At 46.1% G+C, this 20,891-nt stretch overlaps 1 protein-coding gene across 4 annotated transcripts; it reads left to right on the forward strand.

The window, feature by feature from the left end:
- Positions 1-4,145: 4,145 nt before the first annotated feature.
- Positions 4,146-20,678, forward strand: SERBP1 (SERPINE1 mRNA binding protein 1). Of its 4 annotated transcripts, none has more exons than XM_066325336.1 (10): positions 4,146-4,737; positions 7,798-7,960; positions 9,054-9,191; positions 9,346-9,417; positions 9,977-10,051; positions 11,773-11,950; positions 15,415-15,462; positions 17,811-17,984; positions 19,170-19,208; positions 20,220-20,678. In XM_066325336.1, the coding sequence occupies exons 1-10, from the start codon at positions 4,377-4,379 to the stop codon at positions 20,274-20,276; spliced, it is 1,305 nt and encodes a 434-aa protein (XP_066181433.1). In that variant the 5' UTR covers positions 4,146-4,376; the 3' UTR covers positions 20,277-20,678. The 4 variants fall into 4 exon arrangements, with proteins under 4 accessions (XP_066181433.1, XP_066181432.1, XP_066181435.1 ...); XM_066325335.1 differs by having other exon boundaries at positions 4,148-4,737; positions 9,322-9,417; XM_066325338.1 differs by lacking the exon at positions 15,415-15,462 and having other exon boundaries at positions 4,170-4,737.
- Positions 20,679-20,891: the final 213 nt, after the last annotated feature.

The following is a 20,891-nucleotide window of genomic DNA, read 5'->3' on the forward strand; positions in this document are numbered from 1 at the left end:
GCAGGAGGGTTTGGTGGCCAGCAGGAGCTGGCGATGGGTGCTGGCGTGTGGAGGCTCCCCTTGGTCCCACAGCACTGTGGTCCCAGTGTGTCTGAGCTCTCCTGAGCTTCTTAGGAGGGAAAACATAATTTTTCTCCTCTTCTCCATCTTTTCAGATTAGGAAAGCAAAGCCTCTCTCCTCCAGGGCAGTTTCCAAGGGAGGTGTTTGATCACTGCAGCCAAGGAGGCTCCTGTGTGCCCATCCCTGAAGGTGTTCAAGGCCAGGTTGGAGCATTGTGGTCTCATGGAAGGTGTCCTTGCCCATGGCAGGGGGAGGAATGGAATCAACTTTTAGGTCTTCCAAGTTCAACTCGTCCTGTGATTCCATGATTCCATCCCCCAGCCCCTCCTGGCACCAGCATTCCTCAGCTTTGGGAGCCAGGGAAGGGATGGCTGGAGCACAGCTCACAGGAACCAGCCCAGCTCACAGAAATAGCAGCGACAGAAGGAGGGTTTGGTGTACCCGACCTTCTGCTTTGTACAGCTCCAGTGCTGCTTTTCCAAACTAAAAATACCTCTTACCTTGGCTGCTCCAAGGAAGAACACTTGCTCGGCAGGTTGTTTAGGATTCAGGGGAAGAAAGTTCAGGCAGAGCTCAATTAGTCTGCCTTAATTTACAAGCCAAGTTCTGTGTCTGCATGATTTGCTCCGCTTGTCTGTGCACATTTTAAAGCACAGAGCAATGCTGTGGGAGGGCGTTTTTCTCTGCACGTACTTAGGGCAGAAATACTGCTGTTATTCACATGTTTACAGCCCTCCTCATAATGAAACTGCAGCGTTTTCTGCCATATTAAAAAAAAAAAAAACAACCCAACAAACCAAACAACCAAGCAGTGATGTGCTGAAATGAGCAGAATATGTGGGAGGATAAAGACGTGCGTTGCAGATCGTGGATCTCCTCGTGAGCTCTGCCTTCTCCTGCTCATTCCTGCTGTCCAGCAGTGCTGGTTAATTCTGGGAGTTCTTCTCAGAAGGGATCCACGTGGGGATGCAAGCTGAGAAGTCGCTACATTTCTCTGTGATGCATGTGAATTTTTTCATGCTCAGAAGTCATGGCCACACTTGACTTTATCTGGAAGCAATCCCTGTGTTACCTGTGGCCTAGAATCACAGAACCATTCAAGCTGGAAAAGACATTCCAGATCATCGAGTCCAACCTAAGGGAAGATTCATGTCAAAAAAACCTCCAAGCAACATCCTCCTTGTCCACATATTGCATGTGCTGACAGCGAAATAACTGAAACTCCCACAAAGCAGAATTTCAAAGTCAAAAAGTAGGAAAACTGTGGTTTTGGAATGGAGCAAGGACCCAGCTGAATACTTTTCCCCCTGCTGTGAACTTGCTGCATTTCCTATTCCTGCTTATTAAGCAGGCAGCTGACAGCTGCTGGCAAAGCTTGGGCATAGCAGAGGAGTGTGGCCTGTCCCAAGGCTCTTGGGGCCTCTTTTGGGCAGCAGCTCAGGAGCAGCTCCTTAGGTGGGATATCCATAGGCCACAGAGAGCTGCATGTCCCCAGCCAGAAATAGCACTGGGAATCTGCTCCTTTGGCCGGTGGAAATGCTGGTTGGCTCCAGGGGGAAAGGAGAACACACACGTCTGTGGTGCAGGAGGATGGAAAAGCCAGCCCAGCTTTTGGTGGCAGCACCTGGGAGATCTCTCTGTGTGTTTTTTAATCCCTCCCTCAGTGTCTGCTGGTGCCTCATGAGTGCAGACCTTGCTGTCCATCCTTCCCTCGGCTGGGTGCAGTGTGATCTGTGTCCTGATCCAGTGTGGGCTGGGATTCCTGCAAGGCTGTGCCTGTCCACTGGGGAAAACTTACCAATTTCAGTGTGCCAATTAATGTGTTGCTTTTCAAATTAGGCAAAACACAGGTGACTTCTGTCCTGTCTTGGTCCTTCACATGACAGACAGCTCTTGTGTGGGTACAGCACCACTGGGATCTTCCCTTGGTGTAAAGGCTTCTTTTAGTTTAAGTATTTTAAACACCCTTTTTTAATGTTAGGAATGGTAATGTTGTCTTAAGCCAGAAGTGCCTGAAAAGCGAGTGAATTATACTCATGGACAATGTTGTCTTTGGACTTTTGACCCATGTAGGTGATTGTGGGGCCGTTTTTAATACAAACAGCAACGTGCAAGGACGGAGCTGGAGCTTCCTGCAGGCTGCAATTCCTGCTTCCTGCTACACAGAATGCACAACTCTGGTAATTGTGTTCATGCGGTGAGCCATTTCCCTGATTGTATTGAATACTTCAAATCTGTTCTCATCAGAGAACGGAATAGTTTGGGTGGGAAAGGACCTTGTAGACCATCTGGTTCTATCCCCTGCCATGTGCAGGGACACCTTCCACTGTCCCAGGTTGCTCCAACCTGACCTGGGACATTCCAGAGATCCAGGGGCAGCCAGAGCTTCTCTTCCCTGTGCCAGGGCCTCCTCACCATCACAGAGAGGAATTCCTTCCCAATACCCCATCCACCTCTGGCAGTCCCCTGGCAGTGAGAAGCCATTCCCCTCGTCCTGTGTTTGGCACGTGTTTAACTCAAAGTGTCACCCCAAACCTTTTATGCCACATCTGCACTTGGAAAAATACGGAATATCTTGAAACACTGAGTGTACATCCAGCCCTTTTCAGCAGCAACAAAAGGCAGATGCTCTGCCTTCCCTTGGAGTTGCAAATCCCAACCCTCAGAGACAGGCAGCCCATTTCCCTGAGCAAATCCCCTCCCATAAAGCTGCCGGTGCCATCTGGCAAAAGCACGTCAGGGATCGGAGCGGGAATTGTTTGTGTTTTGTCCATGAAATGTGTGTGGTGCAACGCGGCCCCGGAGCGTGTGACGGGCTTGTCCTGGAAATGTCACCACGTCCACGCAGAGTTTTAATTAGCTGCTGCTCCGTGCCGTTTGATTCATCCCTAAAAGGCTTCCAGAAGAGAATGTTGTCAGTTCTTAGGGTGTAATTTATGGGGGTTATTCACACCCCAAAAAAGGGGGGGAGCTGCTCCAGTCCTCCTCAGAGTCAGGGCAGGGAGGGTTTCCTCAAAAACCTCCCAAAACCTGAGCAGGGACCGCAGAGAAATATAATTAACAATCCAAGAAACCAAAAATTTCCCCTTTATTTGGACCGCAGAGAAATATAATGAACAATCCAAGAAACCAAAAATTTCCCTTTTATTTGAGGAAACTAAACTATGGATGGTGTTGAGTCCTGAATTTATGAGCGATACGCATTCAAGAACGGAACAAATGTAATTAATTTAGGTTTTAAAGCAATTATTTCAAGCTTCTTGGAGGAGGCAAAGCAAATATTGGAAATAACATCCTTGCTGAGCACAAAGTTTATTTTACAACAGGTGCCAAAATGTTCTGATGACTTAGAGATGTAAACTGTGAGCAATCAAATTGTGTTTTGAAGGACATGCCCAATCTGTGCCTGTTTATTACGCTTTTTATATATATGATGTTTTTTGTCTTTTGATATAACATTGATATAATGTTTTTTTGTCTATATCTCTTTTTGTTATAACCAGATACTAGTGCATATCTATTATAATATATCAGTATTATAACAGTGGTATGCTGACATGCAATCACATCAATATATTAATATTAATACACAATATTTAGTATATTGTGCATTGCATGTTGTGTATTATGCATTATGTATTATGCAATTATATACTATACATTAGCATAGATATTATCATATACCATATATTACACCTTATTACATATACCAATACGCAGTATTAATTTATACTGTACTGTAAATTAATAGCATGTTAATATGCATTAACACGGCAAAACATCTACCACATCCACTTGACGCCTGTCCGCTAATTAGACCAGGCAGAAACGCCCACAAAAGCGGGAAATTTTGCTCGAACTTTCAGATCAAGGCCTGAAAATCAACTTGTATCACTTAATAACGGCAATTCCGCTTTATTTAGGTTTATTTCTGAGGGAGCCCACACGCGGGACGTACCATCGGCGACAGAAGCGCGGGGGTCGACGGGGGAGGCGGGGGGGCGCGGGGCGGGGCTCCGCCCCGCCCCGCGTCCCCCCCCGCCTCCCCCGTCGACCCATTCCTCCCCTCCGCTCTGGTCGATGGTACAGTCCATGGCGGGAAATCCCTCGCCCGCCTCACACAACGCGTGCGCAGTTCGCGGCGCTGCCGGTGGCGGCGCTGTAGCGTCCGCCCGCCCTCCCCGCCGAGGTGCCCGGATGTGGCCGCGCCGGAAGAGAAGCGCGTCTCCTCAGGGCCCGCCATCTTGTGCGGCAGCGAGCAGGGCGCGGGGGGCCCGGTAGCATCCGCGCAGGATCCCGCCGACGGGGGCCCATCATGCCCGGACACCTGCAGGAGGGCTTCGGGTGCGTCGTCACCAACCGCTTCGATCAGCTCTTCGATGACGAGTCCGACCCCTTCGAGGTGTTGCGCGCGGCGGAGAGCCGGAGGAAGGAGAGCGGCGGCGGCGGCGGCGGGAGCCAAGCGGGCGGCGGAGCCCGCGGTCCGGCGGGCGCCCAGAGCGGCTCCTCGGGCGGCGCCGGCGGAGCAGGCCAGGCCGGCGGCGGCGCTGGCAGCGCGGCCAAGCAGCTGCGCAGGGAGTCGCAGAAGGAGCGCAAGAACCCGCTGCCGCCCTTCGCCGGTGGGGACCGCCGGGAGGATGGCGGGGGCCAGCCCGGAGCGCCGCTGCGGAAAGAGGGTGAGCGAACCGGGGGATCGGCGGGGAGGGTCGGGCCGGCCCGCACAAAGGAGGCCCGGGAAGGGCCGAGCCGCACGTGGGGCCGCGCATGGCGGAGGCCGCCCGGGAGCCCGCCCGCGGGGCCGGTGGCGGCGGCGGCCCCGGACTCGCCTCGGCCCCACGTGTCCCGCGGCTCGGCCCGCGCAAAATGGAGTCGGGCCTCGGTACCGGCGGGGAGGGAGAGGAGCATCGCCAATTCGGGAATTTCAGCAGTGAAGGGAATCGTGGAGCGGCTCGTGTGGGAAGGGATCTTAAAGGCCATCCCTGCCATAGGGCTCCTTCCACTGGCCCGGGTTGCTCCAAGCCGCGTCCAGCCTGGCCTTGGACACTTCCAGGGATCCAGGGACAGCCCCAGCTTCTCTGGATAACCTGTGCCACCTTCCCAGGGAGCAGTTCCTTCCCAATATCCCATCTAAACCGGCACATGGAATCCTGGAATGGTTCGGGTTGGAAAGGCCCTTCTCGTTCAGCCCTGCCATGGGCAGAGACACCTTCCACTAGACCAGGTTGCACCAAGCGCCTTTCAGCCTTGAATCCTGAACTTGGCTCCTGTTTCAGGTGCTCCGATGGATTTGACAGGATATTTGGAAGTTCTTGAGCTTTTCGAAATCTCTTTGAGTCATTTTCTAAGGGGAACAGCGTTGATGGCAATCTTCTTTTCATATATATTTAAATAATAACTAGCACGAATTTCTAGTACCCGTAAATTTGTAAAGCATCCTCCGTGAAAAACCTTTGGAAAGAAAGAAATGAAAGTAGAAAAGAGACTGAAAGGTAATGCTTTGGGAATTCGGGAGGCCAGGGCCGCACATGGGCAGGGAGGGATGCGGGCACATGGCGTCCCGTCCCGGCTGCTCCACCGCGCCCCAGGTGGGTCACACAGCTCGCCTTCAGAGGACTCCCCTGAAAAACATCCGAGTGGGGTGACAGCAGGTGACGTGGGAGCAAGGGAATAACAGGTGAACTGCGATTTCAACCAGCTTTTCACAGAGCGCACCGTGCTACGCGAGGGCATCTTAATGCTACCGCATTTATGGTACAAAGTGATGCTCGTTCTCCGCTGTTTTGTGCTCTTAAAGAAAGAAATCGTCTTAATGCTTTATTTGTTTTCGAACATTAGGGTTATAAATGTTATTTGAAAGCACCTTGTTGAGAAGACAAATTTAGGAACTCTGTTAGAAATTACTCTTTGCTCGTGGATCTCCTGCTCATGAACGCTTAGGAATGTTTTCTGTGTGAGGGATGCAGTGATTTGTCCGGCGTCCCAGTTCACTGAACCGCTGTTCTCTGGAAGCCTTAGTGCAGGATTCCAGTGCTGTCCCCCACGAGATCCATCTGGGGCATGGCAGCGTCTTTGGCATCACAGGAGGGCTTTGGGCAGGGCTGGCAGCTCCTCTTCACCTCCCGATTTTCACATCTTGTTTTCAAGAGCATTGTGGAAAATAAGTGTTTCCGTGGTTTGTTGTGGTAGTGAAACAGAGAAATGGGGAGAAAGTCGGGGCTGCTGTTGTAGCAGTGTGGTAAAGAAAGTTAATTTCCAGTTCGAAAAGGTCTATTTTTGTGCGTGGCTGGTTTTTTTTTTTTTTTTTTTGCAATTCTGGCATCATAAAGGTGCTCGATGCCAGGGTTTGTTTCCTGTGTGAATGTATTTTAAGCTGTTCCACTACTCCATAAGGCTGCAAGTGATTTGCCTGCTGAATTAGCAGTTCAAAGCTTAGTGATGCTGAGAAATAACTCGTATTTTGGGTTAGGCTTCAGCAGGAACCGGGTTTTTCTGAGTGCAGGGCGTCGAACTCGAAATTCAAAAGCCGTGGCTGTTCCATTCCAGTTCTGCAGCATGCCTGCTCCTCTCCCTGCCTCTCCTCACATGGAGTGCCCGTCCTGTCCTCATTGGAGAGCCCTTCTCCGAGTGCAGCCTGCTGCCTTTAACCCCTTGTTTCCTCAGGAGTGCTCTGGGTGTGCTGTGTGTGCCATGCAAACTTCATGTTAAATACAGCCTGGAAGGTGAGGGAGACATTGTTCATCTGGGTGTGTTGGCTTGGATATCATTACAACTGCAACTTCTGTAGCCCCACCCAAAATTGACATTGCTTGCTAGGCAGGAACTTGATTCTTTTTTAAAAAAAAAATAAAATAATTAAAAATCACCTTTGAATTTAAAAGCTGATTCGTTCATTTTAGACCCAGCGTTTAGGCAAGAAGATGGCATAACAAACCAGCAACGTGTTTGTCCTCATCTTTTAAAGAAGAGTAAACAAGGCCTTTCACATGAGTGGAAAAGAAAACTTCTGTTAGATCTTTGAGAGGGCTTGGTAAAGAAGAGAATGCCCACGGGAGGTTTTTATTTGCAATAAAAACCCTTTTAGGAGGCCCAGGCAGGGAAGAAGAGCACTGGGCAGCTCAGTGGCATTGTGGATTGTTCAACTATTTGGAGAAGTGCACCAGGAGGAGAATCTTTGTCAGGGAATGTTGAGCTGGGAGGATCCCTGTGGACGAGGACCCCAGTTAGTCACTGAGCAGTACCTGCAGGTGACACCTGTCTGTACAGGTGGTGGCACTGCTGCCTAGAAGAGTTTCCAAGGACAGAATCACAGGATCATTTAGGTTGGAAAACACCTCCAGGATCATGGGCTGCAGCTGTCAGAACAGGATGTCTGATTTAGGGAGCACAGGATTGACTGTCTTAGGGCCAGTGAGGTGATGCTCACTTCATTTGGGTGTTTTTCAAATAAAACCTACTTGTTTTACTTTCAGAGAAAAAAAACAAGTAATAAAATCTTGCTTACCTTAATCTTTGCTTGAAAGTTGACCCTGTCATTTCAGCAGGGATTACTTAAGTTTTCAGTCCAACACAATTTGAACTCCTGGGTGTAAAAATGTGGCTGAGAAGAGTCAGGTGAAAGTGGAATCGCTCGGTTCATACAGAAATAAAACTTCTCTTCCCTGTTGTTTGCCTGAGGGGGTCGGTATCTGTCCCGGAGCACTCCTCATTCCGTTGCTGTGTCTGGCCTGATGTTGCAGGGATAAGGAGGATTGGCAGGAGGCCTGATCAGCAGCAGCAGCAGCAGCAGCAGGGCGAAGGCAAACCCATCGACAGGAGACCCGAGCGACGACCTCCCCGCGAGCGCCGCTTCGAGAAACCCGCCGAGGAGAAGGGCGAGGGAGGAGAGTTCTCTGTGGATAAGTAAGAGTTTTGTCTTGCTGATAAACAGCTTTCTTAGCTTTGACAGGACAGGGCTGTCCCGCCTTCTGCTGCTCAGGACAAAAAACTGGTTGAATCAAGATGAAATCCCTGTGGTGCAGAGGATAAGGCTTCCCTTTTCCATGGTTTTGTTTGCAAACTGAACTCAAGTTTTAGGCTGGGCATGATCTACATGAATGTGTTCATAGGCGTAACTGAGTTATGGTTTAAATCAAGATGTTCACCACATTTCTCTACATCTATGGCAGATAGTTCAGGAAGGGAGCCCAAGCATAGCTGTTTCCTGCAGGATGAGATTTGTTTGCTGTTACAGCTGTGGCTTTAATGTGCACAGCTAACTTAAAGCCAGCTAAAGTTTGTCCACGTAGGTGTTTGCACCTTGGCTGCAGTGGCTTCAGACCTGAGAGTGGTGAAGCCATCTTAGATCTACATGAAATTTAAACTGTCTCTAATGTTGTGAGGCAGCCAGAATTTGAGTAATGTTCAAATATTAAAGTTCTAGTTGCAAAGTTAAGATCCTTTCAAAAGTAAGTTGGATAAAAGCGAGTTTAGTTGAGATTTTAGCATCAGTTAATTGTGTAACACAATACAAAGATAAAATTTTGGAATTAATGCCAGAAGATGCAAACAAATAACAATCCTGAGCGTTTGTTTCCAGATTCTCAAATCATGGAGCCACAGAATGGTTTGGGTGGGAAAGGACCTTAAAGGTGTTTTGATTCCAAGCCATACCACAGGCAGGGACATCTTCCACTATCCCAGGTGACTCCAAGCCCTTCCAACCTGGCCTTGGACACTTCCAGGGATGGAGGAGTGACTTTTTTAAATTCAGAAATTAGATAATCAGCTACAAACTAATTATCAAAGGAAAAAAACGAGTAAATAAAGTTCTCAGAGAGGAAAAGAAAAACCCGCCGTACATTTTGGGAGGCAAATCACTTCGGACCCAACTTACCAACAGCGATTACCAAAGCAAAACCCAGTGAATAAAATCCTCGAAGAGCACGAGCCCGTGAAGAAACGCAGTGTGTTCGTGGAGCAAAAGCCTGACCTGTGTGTGTGTGTTCCATGGCAGACCCATCCTGGAGAGGCCCATGCGTGGCCGTGGCGGGCTGGGCCGGGGCCGCGGCCGTGGGCGCGGGATGGGCCGAGGAGACGGCTTCGACTCCCGCGGCAAACGGGAATTCGACAGACACAGCGGCAGCGATAGATCGTGAGTCTTCACCTTCTCCCCGCCCTCCTCTTGGCCACTCTGACCCTCTCTCCCCTCGCCTTCCCCTGTTTGAGATTGATCTTTTGAGTTTCTGTGCCTGGACACTATAATGTTAACTCAGTTTTGTTAGTTCTGTTTCACATTCGCATTTCAGCGGCCTGAAGCACGAGGACAAGCGCGGTGGCAGCGGATCGCACAACTGGGGAACCGTCAAAGACGAGCTAACGTTAGTAACCTCTCACTGCTCACAAAGCTATTAGCACTCTGTTAATCAGGCCCTAATTATGGCTTGCAGAACACCCAGATTTAGCTGCCTTTTTTGCCTTTGATCTCCGTGATTTTTGCCGAGTTTAAAACCCCAGCGGTTTTTTTGTAGTGTAAGAATAGCTTCTCTGTTCGGCCAGGATTTTGGGGAAGTTTGGGAGGCCTTGGGCTGGCTTTGTAACAATTCTTTGTTAAAATGAAACTGTTCTGTTTTTAGTAAATTTTGATCAGGATAAGCATGCATTTTGTGTTACAAAAACTCAGCTGACCCATTGGAATCTATTTTGAATGCCCAAATCCATTTTGTGTTGGAAGGGGCAGCAGGAGTCTTTCAGGATGGGTAGTAAGGGTTGGGGAAAACCATTGGTTAAGTGAAAAGCATAGAATTTAAAAGGCACAGACAGCACCAATCCTTAGTGAAACAGTAAATCCACCGTAGATCTTGATTGTTAATCTTACATAGCTTTAAGGAGGGATGAAGTTGTAAAAAAGCCCCAACTCCCAACGTTATGTAATTGCAGTGAATTGGATCAGTCAGCTGTAACTGAGGAAACGCCAGAGGGAGAGGAGCATCCGCCTGCTGATTCTGAAAATAAGTGAGTACCACCCCTCCCTGGGCTCCTGCCTTGCTTCAGAGGTGCTGCTGCATTGCCTTTAACCTCTGCTATTTATTCCCACATCTGTTTGGCCAAACTCAGGTTATCAGTAGATCATCCACAGTGCTGCTGAATGAGTCTCCTTAAAAACCTGTCTGAAAATTGTTGGCTTCAAACCATTCCTTGGTGTCCTGCAGGCTCTTTCAGGTTTATTTATTAATAATCGTTTCTCATACACTTTGGGTCTTTGGATTGCAGCTCCAGATTCCAAACCCAAAAGCATCTTGTGCTCAGACCAGGTAGAAACACCAAGCAAGTGGGAGAGAAATGCCAGTGGAAGGCAACTTTTTTTGAAACTCAGTTTTCCAAAACAGCCTTGGGGACTGTGTGACTGAGCTGTGGGAGAAAGGTTGTATCTTTCATTCTCCAGGCAGTTTTCAAAGTTACCTGGATCTCTGCCCATCACATTTGGACACAGTTACAGAAGGAACCAGGGGCTGGATGAATGAAAGAGTAACCAGAGAGGCAGAAGGAGCCTTACTGGTACTGAGTTGGTGTAAAAATACAATACAAATTTTTATGGTAGCCTAGTGTGACTAATGTTGTATTTTAATGAGGAAGGGGCTTGGTCGAGGACTCAAAAAAACAGCAAACAGTTTTGAAATGCTTGTTCCTAATGATTCCTAATGTGTTTGCTGTGGCTTGATTGCATCACTAAAAACTTCGTATGGAAAAGCATCTCCACATGGGTTACTCTTTAATTGACTCATTTTATGTGGATCTTTGCCCTCAGTGTTTCAGCAGAACTGTAGGATCTTTTACTGCAGTAAAATCTTTGTCTTGAACAAAACAAAGTCTGATTACATCCCATGTCAAAAATCATTCTCTCCTACACAGGGAGAAAAAGGTGAAATACAGTCATTTTGACATAAAATCTTTGCATTATTGTTCAAAGTTAATGAGTGCCAAATGAAAACCTTTGTAACTGAGACTTTCATGATCTTTTTGCTGCACATACACAGCATTGGTTTCCTATAAATCAGAAATTCAGTTGCATAAACACACTGAACAATGACCAGAGGCTTCCAGTAGCTGGAATATGATCTGTTATTGAGCACAGTGGTTGTGTGTTTTACTGAAAAATAGCCTTTGGCATGAGGTAGAGGTGCTGTATCTCACAAATAAGGTGTGTGCTGTTATTTTTACAAATTAGCTGGAAGTAAAACTTGTTTGAGTAATTGTCTTTAGTTCAACAAAAGAAGCAAATTACCCAAAGCTGCTTAAATTCTGGCTTTTACAATACTGAAAAGCTTGAAAACTGTGGGAAGAAAGAGTTCTCACTGCCTTGACACAAATGTTCATGAGAGATGTATTTGAAAAAGGGGGGAAAAGGAGCTCCAAACAAGTCATGACAGAAGTTAGACTTTCAGATTTGGAACTAAAATTGACAGTACTATGGAGACTTGATGGCATGGGTCAGTTTCAATTTTAACATTTTGCTGTGCTCTGAGGTGGCTGGGTGTAATTTTTTTGGCATTCCCTCTAAAGGAGAATGAATTTTCCTGTGATGGAAGCGAGTATTTACATTTTCACCTCTTAAACTGCTAAACCCTTGACAAAGCTCCATTTTTAACCTTGTACCAGCCAGCAGATGATTTTTCAAATCGTATGCAGAGTGTAAATGCTTAGCTGTGATCATAATCTCCATGAATTCACTGCAGAGAGAATGAGGTTGAAGAAGTTAAGGAAGAAGGCCCTAAGGAAATGACCCTGGATGAGTGGAAAGCCATCCAAAGCAAGGACCGTGCAAAAGTCGAGTTCAACATCCGCAAACCAAACGAGGGAGCTGATGGGCAGTGGAAAAAAGGATTTGTGCTCCACAAGTCAAAGAGTGAGGAGGTAAAACGTGCCTTGCCATGCTTGGAGTGTCCACTTGGTAAAGGTTTTGTTATTGATGAGCAGGTGGTTTTTTTTTAGAGTTGAAGCTCAATTCCTGGAGTTGGAGGTTTAGAAAATGGGAACAGCTTTTTTTTATTATTATTATTTTAATTTGAACTTTGTTCTTGTTAATTTGAACAATGTTCTTTCAGCAAAATTGAACTTCTGCAGTAGCACAAGTGGCCATTCTGACTGTGGTTGGGTTTGAGAGCTGAGCTGTGTGCCCTTAGGTTTGTAAGAGCTGCCTCTTGGTGGGAGTTTCAGGGGCATGTTGTCAATTTTGCTTTTTAAAAAAGGAAACTTGTGTTGTTTAGCATCTGTTCTGCAGTCCACAGATTCATGGGGCTTGCTAAATGATGTCAGCTTGAAGGAAGACTGGTCATGCCTCAGAGACCTTAAACCCAAACTGTGCATCTTAAATTTGAGACGTGGGTGTCTCCTTCACTTAGTGCTGTGACACAGACAAGTTCTTGGGAAGGCACTTGAGATGATTTATGTGCTCCAGTGACACTCAGCATAGCTGCTGTAGAATTGTTTTTAAATTTGTAGTTTCTTCTTGCAGGCATTGCATAATGTTCATTATTCTGTTCCAAGAGTGGCAAGGGGGGAGATGCACAAGGGAGGGAAGTGCTGAGAGCTCCTGTTTTGTAATGCAGGGCTGTGCTAATCTTTAATCTTTGTTTTTAGCACTCTGTAATATGTTAAGTAGCTCACTTCAGGGATTGGTGGCTGCAACTTTGTATACTGATGGTGCTGAGCCCTTTGGAAGTGGCTGCTCTCCTGAAATGTATTCCTGCTTTTTCACACCTTGCCGGTTTTTACCCTGGGAGCTGGGATATAGCACAGGGTGGGGGGCGCTGCTCAGCGTTCCAGGGAAAGTTCCATTTCTGTTCTGATGGAGCTCACAGTGAGCTTGCCTTGCTCACAAATCAGACTGTTTTCTTGCTGTATGGGGTAGTCCAGTTCTGGAAGTGATTGCATGGCTGTGTCTCCTTTGAGCTGCTCACTGAAGTGTTCATTAAATGCTTCTTTCTCTGGCTTGGGTAGGAAAAGGAATTTGAGTTACATTTCATGTTGCTGTGTACTGAAAGAATGTATTAAACAGAAGCATTTATGCACTTTACCAAGATTTACTAAACCTATAGTTCTTCAAATTCCCTCAGTCTCTCTAAATCAGATTTATTTGACATTTACTCCTCTGAGGGCACTCTTTTTTTAACATATGAACATGTGTGATAGTAAAGGTGATGCTACTTGTGAGAAATTTAGAGGCTAGAAAGATGCAGACTGTATTTTCCATTTGAAAACTGAATCTGTTAACTCAAAAAACCCCCCCCAAAAAAACCAAACAAAAACAAATAAAAAATCTAAACAAAAACTGTGAATAATCAAATTACTCCCATGGAGGACCTGACATAATTAGTAGATTGTTCTATTTAAGAGGTGAACTTCTCAAATAAACAAGTTGGATATTTTTAGCACCATCCCATAAGAAGGTAACAGCCTCTTGCTGCGTAAGCATGAAAGTGAGGTATTAACAAATCTGCCTTTAAATTGAGCTGCTTTTAGCCTGCTTTATTGTACAGCCAGCAGATGTGTCTCCCCATCTCCCTTCTTCATTGTTCCCTGATCCCATGGGAAGCAGTGTGGGGATTTTCTCTCAGGATTATAGGAGAATAGCTCTATAATACAGGCGTTAGGAGAGCTTCCACTGCAGCTCATTGTGAGCAGCTTTAGAAGGCAAAATATTTTTAAAGAAACACCAATCACCTGCTGTTTCCTCTCTTTGTCCTCTTGGATGTACTTAGGAATGAAGAAATTAAAGTTTCTCTGGTTCTTATTGGTAAGAAGAGAGATGATGGGTGGAAGTGATTTGGTTTATAGGTAAATTTTGGTTTTTAGCCCCCAAATCTTCTGTACTGTTGTGGCTTAAAAACACTGTATGCCCCAATAGATCTGTCAGAAATTGGAAGTGTTGTGGTGAGCACCTGCATTCCTGTAGCTTGAGAACTCCTCGAAGAATTCTTCAGGAATCAGAAGGGAGAATGAGGATCTGATTCTGCTCATCTGCCTCAGTCTTGGGAAAGAGCTGTCCTCCTTTTCCTCCTGCTTGCCCTCCTCACTGAGGGCTGAAATGCTTGGCTCTGCCTGAGGTCTTGTCTGTTTTCCCATTTACTCTGCAGGTGCTGATAAAATGTCCTCTCAGTTCTGTCTCTTTGCTGCTTTGATCTGAAATCCAGGGCCCTCAGCAGCCCTGGCCCAGTGAGCCTCTTGCCAGGACACAGGGTTATGCCATAAAACAGAGATCTTCTTTTTCTCTGCACTTGCTTTAGTGGCTTGAATCTTCAGTTCCTACAAAAAACGAGTTACATTGTGGACAGATCCTAAAATTTATCCCAAAAGTGGAATCCAGGACTCCTGGAAAAACTGATACTCAGTAAGATCTCTGTCCCTGCTGTGCCTCTTCAGACCGCCTCACGAATCCAGTCCCTCCCTTAGAGGAGGTTGCAGTGAGAGATTAGGAAATGTATTTGGAAAAGAATAATTCATCTCCTCAAAGCTGCAAGGAATGACTCTTGAAGGAAGGCTCTGCAGGAGGATTTCCATGAACAGTGATCCAAACATCCCAGCTCTTCTCAGCTCTGTGCCATGCTGGAGACCAGCCTGCATGTGTGGTCTCTGCCCAGGCTTCCAGCAGCTCCTGGGCAGCTTTTTGGTGTCCATCCACCTGAGCTTTTTTTGGTGTCCATTTGAGCTTTTTTTCATGTCCCTCTGAGCAGTTTTTGGTGTCCCTCCACCTGAGCATTTTTAGTGTCCGAGCTTTTCCTGGTGTCCACCTGAGCATTTGTTAATGACCATCCACCTGACCTGAGCCTTTTTCTGGTGTCCACCTGAGCATTTGTTAATGTCCATCTACCTGACCTGAGCCTTTTTCTGGTGTCTACCTGAGGCATTTTTGGTGTCCATCCACCTGAGCTTTTTTTGGTGTCCATCCATCTCAGCTTTTTTTGGTGTCCATCTCAGCTTTTTTTGGTGTCCACGTGGGTCCTTTTTGGTGTCCCTCCATCTGAGCCTTTTTTTGGTGTCTCTCTATCTGAGCTTCTCCTGGTGTCCACCTGAACATTTGTTGATGTCCATCCACCCGAGCTGAGCTTTTTTTGGTGTCCATCTGAGCTTTTCCTGGTGTCCACCTGAGCTTTCTCTTGTCTCCACACTTTGGCACATCCATCCTGGGCTGTCTCTGGCTGCTTGCAGAGCTGCTCCTCCTCCCTCTGCTGCTCCATGTCCTCGGTGCCATCTGTACCCTCAGCTCGTGTGACCTGATTACCTGTTGTTCCTGTACGTAGTTGAGTCTCATTTCTTCCTTTTGTTTTCTCCCTTTGTTCCTTTTGTCACTTATGGCGTGGACACACAACTGTCACCAGACAAAGGCGATGACAGAAATGCAGGGGAGTCTGCTGGATTCAAATGAGGTACTGATCCTTTCTCTCTAACTGGTGATACCTGGGTGTTAACATCAGCCCCTTCAGCAGGGAACCTCTGGATATTAAAAACTCACCAAAATAGAGGATTTTACTGAACATGGAGCTTTTCTGTCCGTGCCTGTTGTCTCGCTGTGCGCCACCCAGTGCCCAGCATGGTTTCAGTCCCTTTGCTCCTTATTCTGCTGAGTTCAAACCTTATCATAAAAAAGCTTCTATCATCTTCTTTTTTTCTTTTTTTTTCCATCACTGTCTGCTTTGGCTCTCTTGGTAGTTTGTTCTTCATTTTTGACAGCCTTCCCCAAGACCCTTCAGTGAAGCACTGCCTTCAAGAAGTGATCAGTTATTAAATCAGAGCACTGTTTAGTCACCAATACATAGAAATTTAATGTTTCAACTTGTTTAGTATGTCTGGCTTATCACCCAAGTGATGGAAGAGGCTGAGGAGAACGTGCCAAGTCTTTTGTTGGAGTTTTAAAAGAGCTTTACTTACTTTAGATGGAGAAATCATCAGCTTACATAGGGAATTTGCAATTTATTGGTTCAGTGGTTATACCAAAATCAAGTGGTGAAAATACAATGATTTTTGGTAAACTGTAGTGACTTGTTTTTAAATAAAAACAGCGTAGGGACAGAAATGCACAGAAATACTGTCCAAATCCACTGATCCCACCACTCAGAAAAGGGAATTATCACGTGGCTACCACTAGTTGGAAATAGAATCTCAGTACCCTGCAGTGATAAAAACTGCAGATAAAAGATGAACTAATGAGAAAGGAATTTTAAGCATCTCTAAGGTGTTCTGTGGTGTTTTACAGAGTGTTGGTGTTAGGTTTGAGTGGTGCCATGTCAGGCTGAGGCGTGGAGTGACTTTTCTTCATTGAGACAAACTTCCTGAGGTTGGCCAAGAGATTTCCAAGGGAAGGGTGTACAGTGAAATAAATAAAATCAGGAAAGGAGCAGAGACCAGCTGTTCTTTGGGATACATCCCAGTGGAATGTGTTGGAGATGAAGCAGCATGGAAGAGGTTTTTTAATCAAATTGGGGATGGAGGGAGAGGACAAAGGGGAAATGGCAGGGATAGATGGGATGTTGGGAAGGACCCATGGAATCCCTGAAAGCAGCTTGGACTCCAGACCTCTCCATCCCCTGGCAGCCTCCACAAATGATAATTAAAGAGTACAGGACTTAATTGCACGATGTATTGCCTTTGAAAGTCCAAATGTTGTATAACTACAGCAGAAAAGTCAGTTGGGGTTGGGAAGCTTGAGCCTGCACATTTGTGTAGGAAACCCAGGAAATTCAGGATTGCTGGGCCAGGAGTTGGGGGCTTGGAGGGAAGGAAAGTGTTGGAGGATGTCATGTTTCCAAAACACTGTGGTTGAGCTGTAATAGGCAGTTCATTACATTTTTTATATTATCCTAGATGCCAAAAAGTGGCTTGCACATGGAAAAAAAAATTCTGTGTGAAATAAGAGAAATAGTTGCTTTAAAAACACCTGGTGGAGTTCAGAAATTTTCCAAGGTGCTGAATAACAGTGTTGCTGGTGTTTGTAACTCCTGAGAACATCCCTTGCTCCTTCGGGCTCAGGTTTCCACCAAATGCACTGGGAACAAACCAGTAAGAGAATATCATGGCAAAGGTGCTGAGATCCACATTTTCCCGTGTCACTGGTGGGACTGGTTCTGTTTTAGCTCCTCCAGTTCCTCTGTTTGAGCTTTTTGTGCCTCATTTGCTGTGACACTGAATGCAGAGCAGTGAGGGATTCTCAGCAGATCCCTGCTCTTAAGGATTTATCAAGGGCTAAAGCAAATGAAGTGTAAATCCTCAGGGAGCAAAATAAGGATGAGTGACCAAGAGTGGAAAAAGAATGGAAGGAACTGCTGGAAGCAGGAGACAAAGTGAGAGATGTTAAAGCACAAGATCCTGTACTGGCATGGTGATAGTCTGGTCTGGGATAAGGACAGTGGATGGAATTGCCATCAGAATTGCTCTGCCGGGATTTTGGGAAGGATTTCTCCGTGGAAAAGGGTGGTCAGGCACTGGAAGGAGCTGTGCAGGGAAGTTTGGAGTGCCCATCCCTGGGGGTGTCCAGGGAAGGACTGGACACGAGCTGGTGACAAAGGTGTGGGGATTGGGCTCAATCCTGAAGGACTTTTCCAACAAAACAATGAATTCTCTTGGAAAGGCAAAAAAAAACCTCCCAAAATTCCGGAGTCTCTCCAGGGAGTGGATGATCAGAGGCGGGCGGGGGCTGCGGTGACCAGAGCACAGCTACGGGCTCCCAGGAGGGGATTTTGGTGCTGTTTCCTCTCTGATGGAGACCCTTTCCTCACAGGCTCACGCTGAGGACTCGGTAATGGATCACCACTTCCGCAAGCCCGCCAACGACATCACATCCCAGCTGGAGATCAACTTTGGAGACCTGGGGCGCCCCGGGCGCGGCGGCCGAGGGGGCCGGGGGGGCCGGGGCCGCGGGGGCCGCGCCAGCCGCGGGGGCAGGACTGACAAGGTGAGCCAAACCCTCCTGCTGCTGCCATCTTCCTCTTGTCCTGGGGGGAAACTGCTCTGCTGCTGCTGCTCTGACCACAAACCGCGTGTTCATCGCCTCCAGGAGCGAGTCTCTGTTTTGTTAAACACGAGAGTGTGTTTTATTTCCGCCCCGTGAGCCGGGCAGAGAGAGAGAGCAGGGTCATGGGGGTTTATCAGGTATTGCAGGGAAAGTGTCTTAGGGTTTGGGTCAAGGGAGGAAATAGAGAGAGAGCAGGGTCGTGGGGGTTTATCAGATATTGCAGGGAAGGGATCTTGGGGTTTGGGTCAAGGGAGGAGATAACATAGTAACATCAGATTTCAGCTTCTTGAAAATGAGAGGATTCCACAAAACCTAAGTGAAAAAGTCCTTTTGTGCAAGATTTGCTTCAAGCCAGGTTGTTAGGACAAAAGGGTGAGCGTTGGAGCAGTGTCGTCATCAAACACAAAAAAGGGAGGGTGAATTTTTTTAAAAAGCGCCTCTCTTTGTGTCTAAACCTGAAAAATGACTGACTTTCCAGCGTGGACAGGTCTGAATGTACCATGAGCTGCCTCAGCTGCTGTGCCAGAGCAGAATCACAAGTGCTGGGCTGGTTATTTTCAGCCACAGCCAGGACACTGCGTGTGCATTGTGACCTGCTGGGGGTGAAGGACTGGTTGTACGGCTGCATGTCAACTCTTGAACCTGAGGAATTCAGATTTTCTTACTGGTTTTTCTCTAGCTACCAGTAATGTTTTCCCCTTATTTGGTATTAAGCACATGGGGAGTACCCTGGAAAAATACTGAATGGGCTTTGGGAGAGAAATACGTGAAGTTCAAGCACTGTCGTGTATCTATACTGAAGATTTGATTTACTGTCAATCACTTGCCTTAAAGACATCAGTCAAATTGTTACAGATGGGAAAATGAGCTCAGTCTGTGTGCTGTGGTTTTCTTCACACAGGTTTGCTCCTTTTTGTCTCTTCTAGCAGACACACACTTTACAAATTTTAGTGTTTTAATTGGGAAGCTCTCTCCTGACAACAATATCAGAATATTTTAAGGAATTAAAATGAAACAGTGGTGGTTTGCTCTGAGTTGTTTCACAAATTCTCTTCAAGAATGCTGTCATAAAGTAATTCCAAGCTTTCCTGCACCTGACTTTGTGTTGCCTTTGTTTCCTTCCAGCTGGTCAAGGAGTTTGATGTGATCCACACGCCCAACCAGGTGGGTGAGCTGTGCATGTGCATTCCCTGGCATCAGGAACCAAAACTTCCCTCCTTTTTATGGCTCTCTCTGCTCTTGTGTGCTGAGCAATTGGAGATGCTGAACCTGTAGCTCAAACCCTGCTGTTACATTTTAAATCTGGGTTTGTGGCCTGTGGAGTCTGAGGCAAGGCAGAGACTCTGCAGCTACAGGTGTTGATGCAAGTCTCATTTTAAATGTATTTCTTGGTAAAGTAATACCATGACAGGAAGTTTCACTATCCTGGCTCTTCTACAGGGACCAAATTAATAGTATTAAATTCTTAATTTCTGCTTTGGTTTTCAGATGGGGTGCAGGGCCTTTCAGAGAACTCTGTTAAAAACTACTGAGGTCCTTGGCTAATGCATGAATTTTTAGGGCTAAAAGTTTGGCACAAAAAAAATGACTTTTATCAACATCTGGTTTCTGAATGGGAAAAATTAGACATGAAAAACTTTAATTAGTGCTCCAGAGAGGGCCTTTTCTGGAACATTTCAGTTGTGTCCCTCCGTAAGGATTGGTCCATGGCAGGAGATTGGAATTCCATGGTGCCCTTAAGGTCTTTTCCAACCCAGACCATCCTGAGATCTCTTTAAAAAGAGAACTGTGCAATCTTAATCTGCAAACATCAATTTGCCTACAGTTCCTCTCCAGATAGCTTGGATTCAAAAAAACACTATAAGAGGCTTTGTAATCCTTGGAATAAATTAAAAAAAAAAAAAGAGATGTGGGGGGGGTTGTTGTGGTTTGTTCGTTTGTTTGTTTTGTTGATTTTTTTGTTTTGGTTTGGTTTTTTGTTTGTTTGTTTTTTGGGGTTTTTTTTCTGTTTGGTTGGTTTGGTTTTTTGGGTTTTTGTTGTTGTTTTGGTTTTTGTTTGGTTTTGGTTTTTTTTTTTTTTTTTTTTTTTTTTTTTTTTTGGTAGTAATTTCTCCAGCCCTAAAATGCTACCAGCTCTGCCTCAAGGCAATAACTCTGTGATGTTTCTCTTTTCAGTCAAGTGCTTCTGCTCCTGACGTAGATGACCCAGAGGCTTTCCCAGCTCTGTCCTAAACTGGATGTCATAAAAGCCAACCCTGCCCTGGTCGGGCCTTCCTCTCCGAGGCTTGCATGCTTAAGGATCCTAAAACAACTAAGAAATTGAAAAAAAAAAAACCCACAAAAAAAAAAAAAAACAAACCCCAAAACAAACAAACAAAAAAAAAGAGACTGTCATTCATACCATTCACACCTAAAGACTGAATTTTATCTGTTTTGAAAATGAACTTCTCTCGCTACACAGAAGCAACAATATGGTAGTCAAGTTTTGTATTTAGAAATGTAATGGTAGCAGGGATGTTTTCATAATTTTTTCAGAGATTATGCATTCTTCATGGATACTTTTTTGTATTGCTGCTTGAAAATATGCGTTTCCAAACTTGAAATATAGGTGTGAACAGTGTGTACCAGTTAAAAGCTTCCCCTTCATTTGTGTTCATTTTTTTTTTTTAATTCAGGATTTTAGACTTATCCCTCCCTTTCCTCCCCCCAAACTCCCATACTAGGTTTTAATTATTGCACACTACTTCAGTTTCCTTTTTCTCAGCCCATGGAATCTGTGGAATATTCCTTTGGCAGACTGTTAGTGCTGTATGGAATGAACTCCTGGAGTGCTTAACTTTAATGCTT

Source organism: Sylvia atricapilla, chromosome 9 (genome assembly GCF_009819655.1).
Source record: "Sylvia atricapilla isolate bSylAtr1 chromosome 9, bSylAtr1.pri, whole genome shotgun sequence".
NCBI lineage: Eukaryota > Metazoa > Chordata > Aves > Passeriformes > Sylviidae > Sylvia > Sylvia atricapilla.

Coding starts and splice junctions, on each gene's coding strand:
- SERBP1 (XM_066325335.1), top strand. CDS start 4,377: ATGCCCGGACACCTGCAGGAGGGCTTCGGGTGCGTCGTCACCAACCGC. Junction 9,418..9,976: donor ACCGTCAAAGACGAGCTAAC/GTTAGTAACCTC, acceptor ATGTAATTGCAG/TGAATTGGATCAGTCAGCTG. Junction 17,985..19,169: donor GCGGGGGCAGGACTGACAAG/GTGAGCCAAACC, acceptor GTTTCCTTCCAG/CTGGTCAAGGAGTTTGATGT.